Source organism: Canis lupus, chromosome 2 (assembly GCF_003254725.2).
Source record: "Canis lupus dingo isolate Sandy chromosome 2, ASM325472v2, whole genome shotgun sequence".
In the NCBI taxonomy this organism is placed as follows: domain Eukaryota; kingdom Metazoa; phylum Chordata; class Mammalia; order Carnivora; family Canidae; genus Canis; species Canis lupus.
The window spans coordinates 57929322-57948100 of NC_064244.1; the positions used below are offsets into that span (position 1 = coordinate 57929322).

General features: G+C 54.6%; 1 protein-coding gene across 4 annotated transcripts in view; it reads right to left on the bottom strand.

Annotated features, from left to right (window-relative positions):
- Positions 1-368: 368 nt before the first annotated feature.
- SLC12A3 (solute carrier family 12 member 3) overlaps positions 369-18779 on the bottom strand; it is a 35430-nt gene continuing 17019 nt past the window's right edge. For 3 of the 4 annotated variants that reach the window (XM_049104129.1, XM_049104132.1, XM_049104120.1), the window contains 9 exons: positions 18283-18389; positions 16257-16339; positions 15020-15097; positions 14237-14338; positions 13221-13332; positions 10460-10546; positions 7259-7394; positions 5803-5870; positions 369-790 (listed from right to left, as the gene is read on the bottom strand). In XM_049104129.1, coding sequence (XP_048960086.1) covers positions 649-790; positions 5803-5870; positions 7259-7394; positions 10460-10546; positions 13221-13332; positions 14237-14338; positions 15020-15097; positions 16257-16339; positions 18283-18389 — 915 coding nt within the window. In that variant the 3' untranslated portion in view covers positions 369-648. The remainder of the gene's footprint in view (positions 791-5802; positions 5871-7258; positions 7395-10459; positions 10547-13220; positions 13333-14236; positions 14339-15019; positions 15098-16256; positions 16340-18282; positions 18390-18779) is intronic. The other variant, XM_025448334.3, reaches the window with a different exon arrangement.

Sequence of the window (18779 nt, forward strand, 5' to 3'; positions counted from 1 at the left end):
GAGAGTGAGAAGTGGTTAAAGAAATTTGCATCATGGAGGCTCAAAGGGCTCTGTGATTCCTCCTTTGTAAGGGCTGCAGGGGGTCACCCATCCTCCTGACTGGCAGCCACATACACACTAAGCACTCTAACTTATATTTGCATGTAAATCAAAGACTGGGGGCACCTGAGTGACTCAGTTGGTTAAGCATCTGCCTTCTGCTCAGGTCATGATCCCAGAGTCCTGGGATCAAGCCCTGTGTTGGGCTCCCTGTTCAGTGGGGAGCTCTCTCCTTCTTCTCCCTCTGCGTCTCCCCCAGCTCATGCTCTCTCTGTCTCTCTCAAATAAACAAAATCTAAAAAAAAAAAAAAAAAAAAAAAATCAAAGACTGGAATCTTAATTCGTTGTAATCAAGATCAAAAGAAAACTTAAAAGGAAAATGGAACCACCAGAGAATTTTCCACACAATTTCATCTACTACTTCTCTAGCCCATACAAACAAAGCCCAGAGGACAGGTCCACTGGGAGTGGGGTCCAGCCAAAGTTTGGAAATCTGTCAGCTTCTTCAGTCAGATCATCAGATGCTTAAGCACAACAGGACATGTATCTTGTCCCCACGGATGGGTGGATGTCCCAGGCACCCTCAGCTTTGGGTATCCTAGCCTGGAATTACTGGCAGTAAAAGGTGAGCACGTTTTCCTGGTTTCCTCGGATCAGGATGACCGGCGGTCTGAGGTCTTGGGACAGCGTCTCCAGCCAGGCCATGTACAGCGAGCTCGGGCACTTCCCCTTCCTCCCTATAGGCAAGGTACTGCAAGGCAGGAAGAAGCAGCAGTAAGACTTATCGGGAGCCCTTCCCCGCACAGCCCAGCTTTCGGATCAGGAATGCTTGTTTACTGACTCCTTCATTGCTCCTTCTTCCTAGCTACCCACTGAATGACCTCTTGCTCTCCTTAAAAGCACGACTCCAAATGTACCTTCAGCCACAAAGCTGGTGGCCAAACAAAGCCATGGCCTGCAAGACTCACACAATCTGGTCTCCACCAACACCCACAACCTCTCCTCCTTCTACCCTTGTCCTCGCTCACAACCCTACAGCCATAATGGCTTTCTTTCCATTCCTGAAAAAAAGAATGGCAAGCTTGCTCCTGCCCCAGGGCCTCTGCGTGTGATGCTGTCCCCACCCCGAAGGCAGTGCCTCCCACTCTCCACCTGGTTGGCTCCTTCAGATCACTCAGGCCTTGGCTCACCGGTGCCTCCTTCTCCTTCTCGGGTCAACCCCCGCGGAACAGGCTGGCGCCAGGTGTGGGCGGTCGGTGGTTCTGGTTCGCGGAGGGGCCTTCGGAGCAGGCCTGCTTGTCCCCCTCTATCAGAGCACCCTGTTTCATTGCCTCACAGCCCTTCCCACTCTCCAAACTCTTCATTTGTTTGTTGTCGGTCTCCCCCTGCAGACGGTATGTCCGTATGTCTGGGCCAGGTCTGTCTCGCTCGCTACCCTTTCCCTGGGCCTAGAGCACAGTCTGACGAGTGCGTGGTCTTGCCCCCTCAGGCCACCCGCTGACGGGCCTGTGGCCGCCACGATGTGATGTGTGTCCCTGCCCAGGCTCCTGCCATGTGTGGGGGCCCTGGGAGCAGCTCCCCCAGGGGCGGGCCTGGTCCACACTGCAGTGCCCTGCAGATCACGAGGTGCCCTGGGGCTGCCGTTCGGCCACATAATCTCGGCCATTTCAGGAGGTGACTTTCTCACCATCTTGCGATTCCAAAAATGCTTCAGGACGACCGACCGCAGCCGCCCTGCTCCTGACTGCGGGACAAGGACAGGATCTCACAGGCACCGGCACCTCCCTGGGGCTGCACTTTCCAGGCTGTTCTCCTACCGGGACACCCCTGGCCACTATTTCATCTGAAGCTCAGCACAACCGTGGGGAACGGGGTGGCGCCTGCGGGACTGGCCTTCTACCCCGCCTAGGGCCCTGGGGACAAAGGACAGCGCTGGGTGACTCTGGCCGCAGGGAAGCGTGGGAGAGGCCTGCCCCTCCTCGGCCACGTGGCTCTGGCAGGTGGCTCCCTGCCTTCAGCCTGTGTCTTCTCCTGCCTGGAGTGAGGACATACACACCTCCCTCCTAGGGTGTTGGTGAGCCCTAGAGAGGACAAAGCACACACAGGGCACGGCGCAGGGCCTGGCTCCTGGGAAGCACCTCCCCTCCGTAAGCTGTTGTCGCACTGACTGCTGTTTGGCAGCAGGACACAACAAGCTGGTGAGCGGCAGAGCTGGGACTCCACCCAAGGTCCTGGGATCCTCCCTCCCCGGCCACCTCTGCTCACAGCGACCCTCACCTCTGCTGAGCAGGCCAACAGGGGTCCCTGAACTCCTGTCCCTGCCTTAAAATTCCATCCTCGAAGCCTCCCCTGGGATCACCTCTACCCTCCTGTAGAAAGGAAGGACCTAGGGGCGCCTGGGTGGCTCAGTCGGTTCAGCATCTGACTCTTGATTTTAGCCCAGGTCCTGATCTCAGGGTTCTGGGATTGAGCCCCACATCAGGCTCTGGCACAGCATGGAGTCTGCTTGTCTGTCTTCCTCTGCTCCTCCTCCCCCTACTCTCTTTCTCTCTCAAATAAATAAAATCTTTTTTTTTTTTTTTTTTTTTAAGAGCAAGATCCCCACGACGGGGAAAGGCCACAGGAACGGGGGTATTTCATTAAGCTAGTGTCACCTTAATTAGAACATGTTTGTATCTGGTGACTCTCAAGGAGAAAGGGAAGTGGAAAGATGGAAACCAAACTTTCCTGATTTCACAGTGATGCTGAGGTTTCGGTTACGTTGACAAAGCTCTCTGGGAACTCCTGCCTCATTCTCAGGCATTGAATTCAGAAATTTCAAAGGCCGAGAGGGGGCCAGTGGCTGCATTCTCAGGGGCAGGGGACACCCATCCCTCATGCTGTGGCCTTGCAGGCTTCAGCATCATGTTCCCTTCCTCAGCTGAGCCTATCCGCCTGTCCACCTGTCTGCCTGTCCACCTGTTCACCCGTCCAAGGAAGAGACTCACTTTGTACTCCGCCCCTGTGGCAGTCAATGACATTCGACTCCTGCTCCCAGGATGTGTGCCCTGGCAGCTACTAATCTTCAGAAACAAAGCCGCTCCAGAACAGAGGAACATCTTGTTCAGATTCGCAACTCTTGGCCACAAAGGCAGCCTTGGACCTAACCTGGACCCAGAGCTTCAAAAACCCAATCCCCACTTCACGGCTGTAGGATCATCCCAGGCAAGTTGCCTGACTCCTCTGAGACTCAGTTTCCCTCTTTTTAAAGTGTGTGTGTTGTGGGTGAGGTGGGGGGGGGGTGTAAAACAGAACCAACACAGAGAGTTTTGAAAATTACTAAGGCCTGATGCCTCAAGTGTGGCTCAATCAATAAAATGTAATGCTGATTATTATTATTTCATTACTAATATTTGCCTTGAAGAGGGCATCTTTATAGAAAAAGAGAGGGGTGTAGACCCAAAAGTGAGACCAGAAATAGGTTGTTCATCTAGGCAAAGGTTGTTGGCTTGGTTTATTATCTTACAAGGCTGGTCTATCAGCTGCTCGGATTAAGCTGAACTCAAACACGGGCCATTAACCAGATAAACTGCTGATGGGTAGACAACAACCAACCAAGTTCTGCCCCAAACCTGCTCTAGAAAATGGTCTGAGTACACACCTCAAAATGCCGCAAAGTGTAATTTTATCTTTCCCTTCGAGGCTGGGGAGAATTTTTTTCCTTCCTCAGAATTTCTGGGGAATGCAATTTCCTCCACCTCAGACCCTGATCTGGAAAGAACTGAAGAATTTGTTAGATCCTGGTGCCAATGAAAGTGATCCTGACAACCTTTAGAAACACTGGGTGGGCATGTCTCTGGGTTGGAGACTGGCAATGCAAAGATGCAACTGCTGTGCCCTCCTGGTGAAGGTGGCCCGACAGCCAGGGCCCCTTCGGGCAGTAGCTGTAGTTGGTGTCATGACCATGGGGTGGGATGCCGTGTGCAGGCCTCTTTCTAGAGTGACTGGACTTGGGGCGCTTGGGTGGCTCATTTGGTGAAGTGTTTGCCTTTGGCTCAGGTCATAATCTAGGGCTTGTGGGACTGAGCCCCACATCAGGCTCCCTACTGAGCAAGGAGTCTGCTTTTCCCTTTCCTTCTGATTGCACACACACTCTCTCTCTTTCATAAATAAATAAATAAATAAATAAATAAATAAATAAATAAATAATCTTAAAAAAATAGTGACGGACTCATGATTATTTGTGTTGACTACTCTCCCAAAGGCTGGTAGGTGGGGACTGGCTTTCTGTCTGAAATCTGGGGGATAGGGGAGTGGGGTGGAAGAGGTCCAGCAGAGGTCCAGCAGATGCTCACCTCTCAGGATGAAATTTCTCATCTTATGGCTTGAGAGACTGATTTACTTTAGTGGCAAATAAACTTAAAATCACAGCATGTAAGAGTGAAGGAGAATCTTGGAAATAATTGGGCTGAACTCTTCTTCATAATCAGGGAGACTGAGATGTGGAGAAATAGGATTACTTGCCCAAGGCCACACAGTGAGCAAAGACAACGTGCAAACCTGCTTCTCTGGTACTCAAGAAGAGGCTATTTGGCACATTCCAGGTACCACACTCAAGGAAAGTTCTGGAGAGTCGTCCTCCCATCTCGCACTCTGACCCAGTCCACAACCTAGGCCAGCCTTGCCCTAGGAACATTCTCTGCTCACAGAGAAATGCAGCCCTTTCTCTTACTACAGTTCCCACATCAAGGGAACATGAGGTACTTTCTCTACAAAAAAGTAATCTCCCTCCGAGCCCCAGGGAGCACTGTTCCAGCAGAGCCAGCTTCATGGGGGTGCAGGCTGTGCAGTCACATGCCCCTGCCCCTTCCCCTGGACTTAGAAGGCTCCTGGGCTGGGTTCAATCCTCTGCTGCTGCCATCTTGCCATTCTTAGTAATTTTTTAACAAGAGGCCCCACATTTTCATTGTGCACTGGGGCCATAAATGGTGAGCTTGATCCTGGTTTCAGGGTAGGAGAAAACAGGTTCTGCAGGCTTCTTGGCTGTCCTGAGGAACTCCCAGGTGGCCAGCCCTCAGGAAATGTAAGCCAGGTCAGGAACACGCCTTGCCAACCACCCCCGACCCCCTGAGCTAGGCTGCTCTGGGAGAGGGGTCTCAGAGGGCTTGGCTGACCGTGGCCTCTGAGAATAGAGCCACCCCGAGGCCCTCTCCGCCACTGCCACCTTTCGCCTCACCTTGCACCTACCCAGCTTCGGCCCGTATCCCCCTGGAGTGGCTCAGAGCTTGACACAAGGAGCAGCGGTGGCGGAGGCCGGAGGGCCTGGCAGGCATGGAGCCTGGCACCACGGGCCTCTGCCTCTGCTGCCCAGGCTTGGCGCCAACATCAATCAGGGCTGGCCCGTGGCCAAAGAGGGCTGGGTGATTCCCAAATAACCAGGAATCAATTTTCTTCTGGAACGAGTGGGGTCCTCCCTGCCAAGCTGAGTTTGGCAGGAAAAGGTGGTGAACAGAGGAAAAACGGTGGTGAGGAGGGTCGGTGAGGCCTGGGTCGTGTGAGGTCCTCGACCTCTGCCAGCTGGCACTCAGGCGAGGGGTGTGGAGCCGAGCAGGCCCGGCCACCGGCCAAGAAGCCACCTGGGCTGTCTCCTGGGGCTTTGGGCCCTTCGGCCTCACGGGGAAGGGCTTGGATTCTCGGCCGGGGAGCACTTCCCGAGCCCCTTCCCAGAGTGGACATCCTGGGCTGCTGTGATGGGCTCCCCCCGCCCTCCCAGGGGCTACTTACATGACCACCAGAGCAGCATCCCGGGAGGAATCCAGTAGAATCTCATTCAGCCTCACTTGCCGAAGGGACTGGAGAAATTGAGAAGCCATGTGGTCACTGCCCACAACGTCAGGAGGGGCCCCCGACAAGTCTGGGGGCTTCCTTTAACACTTCACACCAGATGCCTGAACTGTTCCCCTAAATGGTCACAAACTCTCCTTCCTCCGAGATGGAAGGGGACCCCCAGAGTAACTGAGTACCAAGTTCACCTCCTTGGGAGACCCTCCTTGGCTTTTCCTTATTTCCACGACTGGGGGGCATAGTTGGGAGAGAGAGCACCTGCCATGGTGTGGGGTGAGCTCACAGCCCTGATGGCTCACAGCAGAGGGAACCTGAGCAAGGCACGTGGCCTCCCTGAGCCTCACTGTTTTCACTGTAAAATGAGTACAATAACCTCCCCTCCAGGGGAATTTGGGCAGCATCGAGGGAGATAGCCCATGCAAAAGCCCATGGATGTCAAGGGCCTGGCACACGGAAGGCCCCCGATAAGGTCGACTCAGAGCAGAAGTGGGACATGCTTCCTGCCCCACCCCCACCCCCTGCAACAGGGCAGGCCACAGCCTTCTTTGGATGCTACACCTGAATCCAGTATTTTCCAAGGGGCTGTGAGCCCTCAGGGGCAGGGCCTCAGGGCTGACGGATCAGAGTTCCCCAAAGCTTTGTGTGAGGTTGGGCTGTGGGGGAGATTCCTTCCCACCCTAAGGCCTGTTTCCAGAGTGTTCAGAAATGATTGATGCTCGGAGTCTGATCGTGGGAGGTCATCCCCTTTGAGAGAACAGAAAACTTTGGGGAAGCGAGTTCACTGAGATCACAGGCTCCAGAGCCTGTGCTGATGACATTCTAGGGGGAACAATTCTTCATGGTGGAAACTGCCCTGCAGGTTGTAGGATGTTTAATAGTGTCCCAGGGTCTCTACTCACTAAGTGACAGTAGCAATCCCACCTTCCAGTGGTGACAGCCAGAAATGTTCCCAAAGCTGCCAAATATCCTCTGGGGGTAAGGTGGGGTGAGGGGATCACTGACCTGGAGCACACAGGGAGTGGAACTGTGACACCGCCCCCCCCACCACCCCCCAGCTCCCTAACCGCTCGCCTCATCTTCAAGCAACCACAGCAGCCACCACTGTTCTTGTAGGCCTTGAAGAATCTGGAAGACACTGTCTGGCCGGGGGTGGCCATGGCTTCAGGCTACATATAGGGTGGGGTCCACTGGCTAAGGACCAAGAATGGCTCTGAGTTCCACAACCAGTTTACCCCGCATCTGTGGCTGGAGGTTACCTCAGAGGCTGGGGCATGGTGGAGGGGGACGGTCAAGGGGAAGGCATTAAGGAAGTTCAGGACAGATGGGGCACATGGCCCTGACCCAGAGGAGCGCCCTGACCCCCACCCCACCCCAGCCAGGCCCTTCTCTCTAGTACCTTGACTCTGTTCTTATTAATCTCCTCATCTGAGATCTTCCAGGGACAGTCCCGCCTCATCTCTGCAACAGTGGCCTCGTCCTTGAAACCGTCATTCAGGCGGAAGGGTGCAATCATGTCCTCAAAACGCTTGGTGCTAGGGACAGAGAGCAGTTGAGACCGGGTGAGATGGCCCAGTTTCCAGGGAAACCAGGTTCCCTGAGGTAGATGGAGATGGGCGCCACAGGGAGGGACACCCTTTTTAGGCTGAACCCATTCTGCCCCTGTGGTTTCCATCAAAGCAACTTCCACGTAGAAATCAGCACAGGCAGCTGGGTCTGGCATTCAACCGGACTTGCACCAGTTGTCCGCAATGACTGCCCTGGGATCCACCTCCTCCCACCCAACCGCTCCCTGAGTAGTGCCTGAGCACGATCCTGTGCCAGGCTCTGTGCTACACACCAATGCACAAACCCTACAATGCCCCCTATTTACAGCGCTCACAGTCTGCTGGGCAGTAACTAGGCAAGTCCAGATCACAAGTTTTATGAAGGCACAAACTAGGTATCAGGACATGAAATATTTGGGGCAGGGAAGGCCTCCCTGAGGCTGAAGGATGCCTGTCTTTCTGCAGCTAGCTCTTCACAGGCCAGCAGGTGCTGGGCCACACAGAACTGAAGGTGCAAAGGTCCTGGGGCAAAAGTGTGTCTGGTCTATTTGAGGAGCAGTGAAGGAGCCAGTCTGGCCAGAGCAAGGTGAGTGCAGAGGAAAGTGGGGTGAGGTGAGAACACAGAAGTGTGAGAGCCCAGACCAGGCAGGCTTTCCTATTTGCCCTGAGTGAGATGGAAAGCTGATGGAGGCTGTTCTGTGTGACTTGACTTCCATGATTAGAAATAGGGATTTGAGGGGGCACCTAGTGGCCCAGTCAGTTAAGCGTCTGCCTTCTGCTCAGGTCATAGGTTCCTGGGAGGGAGCTCTCCAAAGGGGAGTCTGTTCCTCCCTCTCCCTCTGCTCCTCCCCTCTCTGTGTGCTCTCTCTCTTTCAAATAAATAAGTAAAATCTTTAAAAAATATATAGAAATTTGGACTGGTCGGCCTTCAGAGGAAGGCACCTGCAGCCATGTGGATGGATGAGCTCACACTGGGGACAGGCATGAGAAAAGAGTCCAGGGCCGGATCCCATCTCTGACCAGAGAAAGGAGGAAGGGCCGGCAATTGGAACCGACAGAAGGGCCACTGCCGCAGGAGGAATCCTGTGGAGGCTGAGGGCTCTGAAGCCAAAGGAAGAGCTGTCTCAAGAAGGATTGCGGTGTGGGATACAGCGGGGAGGGAGAGGGAGGGACTCTGCGGGCGATGACGCCCGGTGGGGGGAGCGCGGCGGGGGGGGGGGCTCCGGGAGGAAGTGGCCACAGTGGGTGTGGATGTCTCTGCAGAAGTTTGCCCGAAGGAGAGGGAGCGGGCCAGGAAGTGGAGGCAGGGAAGGGCCAAGGCCGGGGTTCTAAGGATCAGGGCTGCTGGATGGGGTCTGCGGCTCCCTGGGCCTCCCCCACCCGGAAGGTATTCCTGCTGCCTCTGTTCCGGGCCTGTCTCCAGCCTTTGCTCCTAGGCCAACAAGACAGCCGCATCCTCTCGCACATTCTAGTGCATCTCTGCAGCGCTCCCCGTGGCTCTGGACTTCCTCCAGCCTGTGTGGGGCCTGCGGAAACGCTGGCGGCCCCGGGGCTGGGATTTACTCATCGACCCCCCCCCCACCCCCGACCCTGGCACAGGGTAGGAGCCCCAGTGTCCATCACCACTGACACATTCCTTTCTTCTCCTCTTGAGTTCCTTCCGTCTCCAGATAATGGGGACTATAAGGGAGATGTAGAGGTCAGGACAGACCTTATGTTACGGAGGAGATGGAGTCCCGGAAAACCTCGTTCACATGGATTTACATAAAGCAAGCCCGATTATAAATGTTAGCTTCAGAATAGGGATTGAATCATTGAGCAAGTGAGGCGTCATCCCTCTGATCCTGCCATTGAGCCTAGCTACACGTTCTCGCGGGGGTTTGCTTAAAGTCCGTGCGTAGAGGGAAGAGGAGAGTTGTGGCCCAGACCCTCCAACATTTTCCCCACCCCTAGAACCCGTGTGTTCACATAAATAACATCAGGACTGTAGCGGCCACGCTTCTGCCTCAGGGCCTTTGCACGTTTGGTTCTGTTTGCTCTAGAACCCCTCAGCCCCATGGAAGGGACAAGCCTGTGCCATGGCCCCTGCCCTCCAGCCTTGTGTCTCTGAGCACATGACTGTGCCAACCCTGGCCATGGCCAACTGCAGCAAAGGTAGACATGAAATGGGCTTTGCCGCAACCTCTTTGTTGACCTAGCAGGAAAGGATGAGCTGGGCCCGTCACAGTTCCTGTTTCAGGAACTTAAGTTGGGCAAGGCTCAGAGAAGGAAGCAAGTCTGTAGTGGAGCCGAGACCTCATGAAAGGGTCAAGGTCTAGAGCTCAGAAGCCACAAGTAGACAGAAGCCATCGATGCAGCATTTACTCTGGGCTGGACACTGTGGCACTGTAAGCACTTTACACGGACTGCCTTTAGGACAGTGGTTCTCCACGTGAAGTGCCTGGACCAGCACCTGAGAGCTTGCTAGGAACGCAGGTTCTCAGGCCCTGCCCCAGACCTACTGACTCAAGAATCTTGGGGTGGGGCGGGAGGAGGGGGACTCAGCGAGTTGTGTTTTCATAAGCCCTCCCCGAGTTTCTGACACAGGCCGAAGTTTGAGAACCACGGCTTTATGAAAACCTTCAGGGTGTTGGCTAAACTCTAGAAATGTTTGAGTAGCAAGCAAGACCCCTCCCCCACTCCCCACAGGTCCAAGGGGTCCCTTGAGGACGAAACACCTGCCTTCGCTTGAGCAGCAGAACAGCCCAGACGAGCACCAGCTTTAAAACACTTGCTCTAAGAAAAGCACAAACGGGAACCTTCCTTGTCCCTGTCAACCAGCCCAGGTGTGTTTCGGGCAAAGGCCAGAGCTGTGATCTGATATGCAAAGGAAGAAACCCCTGACAGGAAAATAAAGGGCTGCAAACTCCTACCCTTCACCCCCTCTCCACCGCACCTGCCCCCCCATCTCGGTGGCTGAAGGACGAAGCCTTTGCCTGGCTCCGCAGACAGACAGAAAGGGGACACACAGCTGGCCCTCCTGCCTGGGAAGTACATCAACACAGAGAACTTACTGCTCAGCCCGTGGCTTCTGGTTGATGTCGGGAAGGACGTGAACTTCATGGAATCCCAGTCGGAACTTGCTCAACAGGGAAATGATCCTGGAAGACGGAGATTTTTAAATACTTTTTTTTTTTTTAAGATTTTGTTTATTCATTTGAGAGAGAGAGTGTGTGTGCAGCAGGGAGGGGAGGGAGAGGGAGAGAGACAAGCAAATTCCTCGCTGAGCAGAGAGTCCAACGAGGGCCTCGATCCCAGGACCCTGAGATCATGACCTGAGCCAAAGGCAGACACTCAACTGACCGAGCCACCCAGGTGCCCCTAAATATGTATTATTCCATTCAATGAATTTGTGCTGTGTCTACCGAGGATCCAGCAGCGAGTACAACAGATCAAATCCTGGCCTCAGGGAGTTTACATTCTCTCCTGGGCGGGGGTGGACAGAAAACGAATATTGATAAACTAGATCAGAGGATGACAAGCGATGTGGAAAAGTAACTGAGCAGTATTTCCCCCAAGGACCTGGTGGCCATCTCTGGACTAGCACACCTTACATCCCAATGTCTATACGTCTGCCAGGGACCTGGTTACAATATAGTCTGATTCATCTGCCCTGGGGTGGGGCCTGGGATCCTGCATTCTGACAGGCTCCGAGGCGTTGTGATGCTGCTCGTCCATGGAGAACACTTTGAGGAGCAAGGGTCTAAGGGATGGGAAGGTAAACCACAGGAAACTGCAGGGTGGACCGCGGAAACAGAGATGACACATGTGAACTAGGTATAGAAGGAGTGGAGAGCCACATGGCACTGACTTTGCATGCAACAGGGGAGGAGATGCCATCTGCGGGTGGTGGCAGTCAGGGAAGGCTTCACAGAGGAGGTGGCAGTCTAGCTGGATGGTGGATGGTGTGCAAGATTATTATAGGCCAAAGAGGGTGTGTGTGTGGGGGGGTATCCATGTGGAATGAGCCAAGGAGCCTTCTAGATGATAAACCTGCCTTGGCTCTATCCTACCCAGTGCATTAGAATGACTGGGCAGGACATGGCTTTGGGGATACCCCCAGAACAAGTAGGTAGGGTTGAGTGTGTGGGGGTGGGAAGTCCAGACAAATGAGGGGATGGGAGTACAGAAGGTAGAGCGGGAGCAGTGAGGGGCTGGCTGAGGTTGGGGGGTGCAGGAGCTGGGGATAAACCGTAAGGACCAGGCCATGGCCAGCCATCAAGCCATGGCTGGTCCTCCTGAACTTGAGAGCAAAATTAGGAAAGCAGAGCCGTGGGCAGATGTGCTGGTATGCAGCGTGGGGGTGGCGGGCCTGGGCAGGGCCCGGGCCAGAGGCAGCGCCAGCTTGGCCACAGGGTCACAAGGAGGCCAGAGGGCTTGGCCTGGCTGTGGGACAGTTGGGAGGCAGAGGACATCCCACAACCTTCACATGCGGGACACCCCAGGACCCCATGGTGCCATGGCCTTGAACTAAACTAAACCTGCTGAGCCCGGCTTCCATTCAGGGCTGGAATGGAAAGCTGAGCCAGCAAAGCAGCCCTCCTGACTTCTTTATCTTCTGGAGATCACAGAGAGGCCACATGCTGCTTTTCTCAAGCAACGCTTTTCTCAGCACTTGCTGAGAAGGGCCGTCTGGGCCAGAGGTTCTCCGTGGGGGCGAGGGCCAGGAGATGGGATTGCTGGTCGCCCTTAACTCACACAGGGGGTGACCGAGAAGAGGTCCCGGGGATGTGCTCCTGGTGGCACACGCCCTAGGGTCCTGACCCCTGGCATCATGGCCGGGGTTGCTGTAGAGCTCACCGGGCGCTGGGCAGAGCTTCTTCTCTTTGGCTAATTCATCCCACTACCTAGAGCAAGCCCCCCCACCCCCCGCCCCTCCAAGCAGTCTTCCATCCTACAACCTTCAACCACATTTGACCTTGCTCTAAGCAATGCCGTTGGCCAGCTCCAGGCACACATGGGCCACCTGCCCGACCCCACACCTGTCTACCTGCCTTACCGTTTCCTTCCTTTTCAGCTTAAATCAACTCACATTCTCACTTAGCCACATCTTGAAAGGAAATTTCACGTGGCAATTTTCAACAGAAAACCAGCGTCTCTTGCCAGAAAGAGGCGATCCATGGAACCCAAGTAAATAAACCAATGTGACTACATTCTGGCTGGCTGCTGTTGCCTGCCAAGCTCCCCAGCCTGGCCCGTCCTCTCTGGTTGAGACAGATCAGCATGGGTTCCCAAGCAGAGAGCCCTTCTGCAGAATGAGCTGCACGGTTGGAAGAAAATCAAAAGTCACTTCTCACCTACAAATTCAGTGGGATTTGCTGCCCCAACCCCTGGCCACTAAAGTCACCTCCTGTCTCACCAGGGAGAGCATCCCAAGCTCCCTAGGGGGAGGGGGAGGACGTTGCCCTGAAGGATCCTCAGCCCCACCTTGTTTTGCAGCAGGAAGGGCATTCTCCATCCTTCAAGGTTTCTCTTGAGCAGATTTTAAATGGTGGTTTTAAAATTTAACACTCCTCTCTGTTGTGGCTGGAACTAGGGCATCTGGATCTTATTAAAGGGAGGATGGGTCAGCAAAACAACTTCCAGAATGAACAGAACCTGCTCCTGCCCAGAGGTCCCTCACTACTGCTGTGACCTGGAGAGAGCTGAATCTGTCATGGCCTGGAGTGGGGCGGGGGGGGGGGTGCAGGTGGGGGAAAGCAGGAGGGGACACACTTGGGCAGAGCTGGGATGGCACTGGTCCTGTGTGGCCCCCCACCAGTACTCCCCACTCACGCTTTTCTCTCCTGGTCCATCCTGTTGATCTGCCCCCCCACGAACACGCGGATCTTGCATTTGCTCCATCTCTTCTTGCGGCCGAGAAGATAGGGGATGAGGAGGGTGAGGCCTGGCGAGGAGGGTCCCCATCAATCACAAGGGAGCTGCTCTCAGGACAGAGCACCCTCTGGGTCCCCTCCCCACTCTGCCATTGGCACACCTCTTCCCCTCTGTGGGCCTCTGTTTACCCATCTGTGTAATGAGGGTGCTAGACTATACCCGAGTGGCACACAGGCTCTGCGGGCTGGGGTTCATGTGGCCTGCATGATGTTTTTAAATAAGTGAGCTGACATTTAATAGCTGGGGGGTTTTCATGTGAAAATCTGGATTTCCAGCATTTTTTTTGAAGATTAAAGATTTGACCAGTGGGTAGGAACCCTCATCCCTCCTTGTCCTCTCTCCAGATGATGTTGAAGCTGTCACTTATCACTGTGTAACCCGGGACAAATTACTTCACTGCTCTATGCCTCAGTTTCCTTATTTGTAAAGGAGTCTCATAATAGTTCCTGCCTAGCGCTTGCATTTAGTGTCAAGTATATAGTAAGTGTTCGGTCTATATAAGCTGTCATCAATGAGGTACATGCTACTGGAACAGAAGCATTTTCTGTCTATGTAGGGCTCTCTCAGAGGTGGAATGATAAAGCATGTGTCTTAAGAAAAATGGGAGAGGGCGTATTTTGGGGGGAAGTGAAGAACATCCCTACAGCTTCCCCCATGTATGGGCCTGTGACCCTGAGGTCCGTCTTGACTGAACGTTCCATCCCATGCTGGCCTCAGCTCTTCCTATAAAGTCCCCCATTCTATAGCCAAGCAGAGGAGCCCAGCCAGGCTTCCCCCAGCCCAGAGGTGAACACAAAGGCCTGCTTTGCTGGGCCTCAAGGTCCCTCCAGGTGCCTTTTCCAGAGCGGCCAGGAAGGGCAGGCCGTGGAGGGGAGACAATCCCTGGGAGAGCTGGTGACCCGGGGGCCACTCACCTCCATCATCAAACAACCAGTAGATGTCTATGCTCTTCTTGCCCTGCTCAGACTGGAAGATGGTGCTGGCCTGCTCCTCCCTCACCAGGGCGTCGGGGTCCACTGCAGGAGCAGAGGGCCGGGTCACCGTGGAGATGCCTGACCCTGACAACGGAGCCAGCTGCCCCGAGAGGTGCTCTCGCTGTCACCCAGGCCAAGCACACAGCAGCAGGAAGCCCCCACTGCAGGCGTGCGTGGTGGGGACTGGTCCAGAGCAGCACCACCAGCTCTTCAGATAGTGAGACCCTGCAACCCGGTTCTCAGGCAGTGGACCAGGAGCAGGGCTATGAGCCCCTGCCTTGCTCCCAGTGTCTGTCTCCCCGGATTCTGGTGGGCACTGGAGAGCAGGGACCCTTCTCTTAGACACTCCTCTGTGCCCCTCACCCCACAGGATGCCGCTGACGCCAGCACCGTTCCCTGCTTCCCAGCGCACCGTGGGAAAGGGCTGGAGGAGCTACTCCCGCCTCCCCGCCTGTAACATTTGAGCATGGCCAGGGGGCCCGGGAGGGGTGGGCATGGGCCCCCGTGTCAGCTGGGTGGGTCCCCACGGTGCCAGGACCCCGAATTCCCAAGGAGGGCTACAAGGCTGAACGCTGCCCAAGCCCATCACCCCGGTTCCCAGTTACCCGGCGCCCAGGGGTCTCGGGCACTTCCCACCCGTGTGACCAGGCTCCCTTACAGCCCACCACCAGCTGCCCCACAGGATGAGAGCACCCCGAGCCTCAGAGTGGGGTGTGGACTGACGCGTGCCTGAGACAGATGGCCTGGCCCCATTGGTGCTGGCTTCTTTGCTGTCCTCTGCTGGGTCAAACACGGGGTTAACTGCAAGAGAAGGGTAGCTTTGCTCCCGAGATCTCCTTGACCTGGGGCGCTCCTGGGCTCCTTCTCTGGGCCACCCGCTATGCTGTCCTGACTCGTCACCTTCCCCTTATCTGCCCCCCCCCCCCCACTGGCCCTGCATGCTGCAGCCCCACCTGGCTTCCTCCTGCCCCTGCATCAGTACCCTGAGCCGGGAGCACTCACAGCCCTCCCCTGCTCCGCAGACGTCCCCCTCGTCCAGGGGCCTATCTGGCCACTTGCCCTGTGTCAGTGTCCCTGTCTGAAATGAATTATGGGACCACTGCATTTCCTATGGGAACCCCAGCTTCCCCGGGGGGCAGATCTGGCCTTGTTCCCGGCTGTACCCCCAGCACCTAGCGCAGCATCCGACGGGAGCACAGCCGCTGCTCTGTGAATACCAGTTGAGCCAATTTTCATTGAACAGCTGCTGTGTGCCAGGCATGCTGTCTGCCCAGGGTGACCCGGATCGACACCACCTGGGCCCCACCTGCCAGAAATGTGGCTTCCACGTCTCTCACCCACCTCCCCCATCCCACCCCCATTTGTTTCCTGTATTATCTGTGATTTCTTTCGGCCGCACAGGAGCAGCACCATCCCAGCTGTGCCCAGGTGTGTCCCTTCCTGCTCCTCCCACCCCCGACCTGTGCATTCCTGTGTGACTAAATGTAAAACATCCCTACTCAGCAGCCCAGAGATGGTCTTAGGGACCAAAGGGTCCAGGCTCTGGTCTCTATGTATTTTCATGCTCTGGCATCTTTTTTTTTTTTATGCTCTGGCATCTTTACATGGGCACGCTCCTTTCTCTTCTCTTGTCCTTCCTCTCTATTAGACCCTCTTTATCCCATCTGGTTATAAAAAACCCTGATAGTGGTTGGGGAGCTCTGAGGTCCAGTCTTGATTCTGCCCCCAGATGGAAGCATTACCTTGAACCAGTCATGTCCCCGTTCTGGGCTTCAGTGTCTTCATTTGGAAACTCGAGGAACTCTGAGACTCCATCAAAAGCCAACTTTTTAGGCTTTTATTCCTTACTAATTCCCCCCTCTCTTCCTTCCACCACTTACAAAATATCAGGTTCTAGAACTCTCTGGGATGCTGTTCTGGTTTTGAACAGGGGTGCCAAGCAGGTGGGGCATGTACTCACTGTGTGCCTGCATCACCTCTGATATGTTGAGCCCCTCTCGCATCCTCATGACACACACACCATAGTTGAAATCAAAAGCATCGCTGGAAAGACAAGAGATGGGGTCAGGCTCCTCTGGCCCCCAGCCCCCAGACACCAGATGTCTAGAGCTGGCCCCGCCTCCCACCATACCCTCCTCTCTTGGCACCTTGATCTTCCCACCTGTGTAACATGCAAGCAGAGCTGGGAGGCCCCCAGAACCCTCCTAGCTCTACAGTTTGTGGCACTAGGGATGCTCTGGACCCTGTACTCAGGGGAAACCGAGTCAGGCCAGTCTTCAAGGCAAGCCCTGTCCTCCTGATATGCTTGGATAATCTGTACAGGCCGCCAACAGAGGTGGGATGGGAATCCTTACCCCTATTTTACAGAAGCAAGACTTGAGTTTCACTGAGTAACTTGCCTGTGGTCCATGCTAAGGAAGTGGCCAGCTGGCTTAAAATCAAATAGCTGAGACTGATCCCCGAGGGCCGGCACACACAGGAATGGCCTTGCTCAGGAGGGCAACAACAGCTTGTCTAAAGGGAATGTCTAGAAGACTCCAACCTCAGAAGACTATTCACTGCCCAGTGGACAGAGGTCCCCAGAGACCAGTCAGGCTTGATCTGATGGGCTAAGCATTGCCTCCATGGCCTCCTTTATTTATTTTTTTTAAGATTTTATTTATTTATTCATGAGAGATACAGAGAGAGAGAGAAGCAGAGACATAGGCAGAGGGAGAAGCAGGCTCCATGCAGGGAGCCCGACGCAGACTCGATCCTGGGTCTCCAGGATCATATCCTGGACTGAAAGCAGCGCTAAACCGCTGAGCCACCCAGGGATCCCCATGGCCTCCTTTAGCTAGACATCTCTGGGGCGGGCGCTTCTCAGGCCCCAGGATTTTGGGGTCTTGGAGCACTGGAGCCGGGGGTGATGCTGAAGGACAGATGTTCCACCACTGCCTGTTGTCCTTGTCGGAGGCAGCTGAGTTGCACGGCTCAGGGTCAGGGAGCTGGGTCATAGCAGACCTGGAAGCAGGTCCCTGGAAGCAGGTCCCAGGTCCCCAACACTCCCTCAGTTTGTTCTTTTTCTTTCTTTCAATTTATTTGCTAATTTTTAAAAGATTTTTATTTTAATTTATTTAATTTGAGAAAGAGAGAGAGAGAGAGAGAGAGAGAGAGAAAGCGCGCACGAGCAGGTTGGGAGGGGCAGAGGGAGAGGGAGAGAGAGAATCCCAAGCTGACTCCCCACTGAGCATGGAGCCTGACGCAGGGCTCGATCCCATGACCCTGAGATCATGACCTGAGCCAAAATTAAGAGTTAGATGCTCAACCAACTGAGCCACCCAGGCGCCCTAGCCTTTGTTCTTTACACGCTACTACACGCTGCCTCTCTGTACCATGTCAACATAGAAAAGCAACTCAGGCAGGCATTTTCAGGAGGTTGAACAGGAGGAGCTAAAGGAGAAAGGGTTTGGGGTTCACCCTGAAATCCCTGAGGAGTTTATCCTCCTGGTCCCCTTCCTCACACTACTGCCTCCTGGGAGGCCTGGTTTTGCTTCTTGCTCAGTAGCACCACCTCACAGCTTGAGAGCTGGCTATCAGCAGGCCTTCTAGAGTTCACAGGTGGGCACAAGGTTTTCACCTAAAAACCTACCTTTTCAATTTCTCTGAGAAGCCAGAAGATCTGGCAACACTGGGCTCACATTTCTGTGTGCACACAACTGGCTGGAGCCAAGTAGCAGCTTTACTGCAGCTTGCCACAGTCCTCACTGCTCCCTGTCGTCCCACACCTGGTCCCCTTCACTGTGTTCCCTGCCTGTTCCCTGCCCACCTTGGTGTCCACAGGCCATAGGTCAGAGTGGCGAGCCCTCAGTGGGTCTGTTCCTTTCTCAGGTTTGGACCAGCTTCTTATAACATCCACTGCTTCCCCTCTGCTTCCCAAGGCCCAGGAAACTCCAAAGGCCCAAATAACAGACCCCAGGCCCTGCCTCCCTCACGCCCTCACTCACTGCAAGATGCCAATGTAATCTTCCACCGTGGCCGGGTGAGCCGACTGCCAGTTCTTCTTGAATCCAACCACCAGAATGTTTGGCTTCATTCTCCCAAGACCTGCGGCCTGCAAAAGGGTGTGGGGGGAGGTGAGGGACTAGGCCTCGTGCCCCACAGGGGCGCTGTTCTCTCAGTCCCACCTGCCCTCCTCACCAGGTGGTGAGGGCTCAGGAATCACATCCTGAGGGTCAGGGTCCTGCTGGCCTGGACACACTCATGAGAAAGGTGAAGCTACAGCCAGAAGCTACAATGACTGGACTGTCCCCATGAGCTCTGGATTATCCCACTTCCTGCTTCTTTAGCAAATTATTTCTCATCACAAGGGACTTAAATTTGTATACCAAGCTTAGCATATCCCCAGGCCATCTTACCCATACATCTTTCATATTTCTTTTTTTAATGTTTCAAAATGTTAAAAAAAATTTTTGAAGTGAAATTCACATGACACAGAATTAAC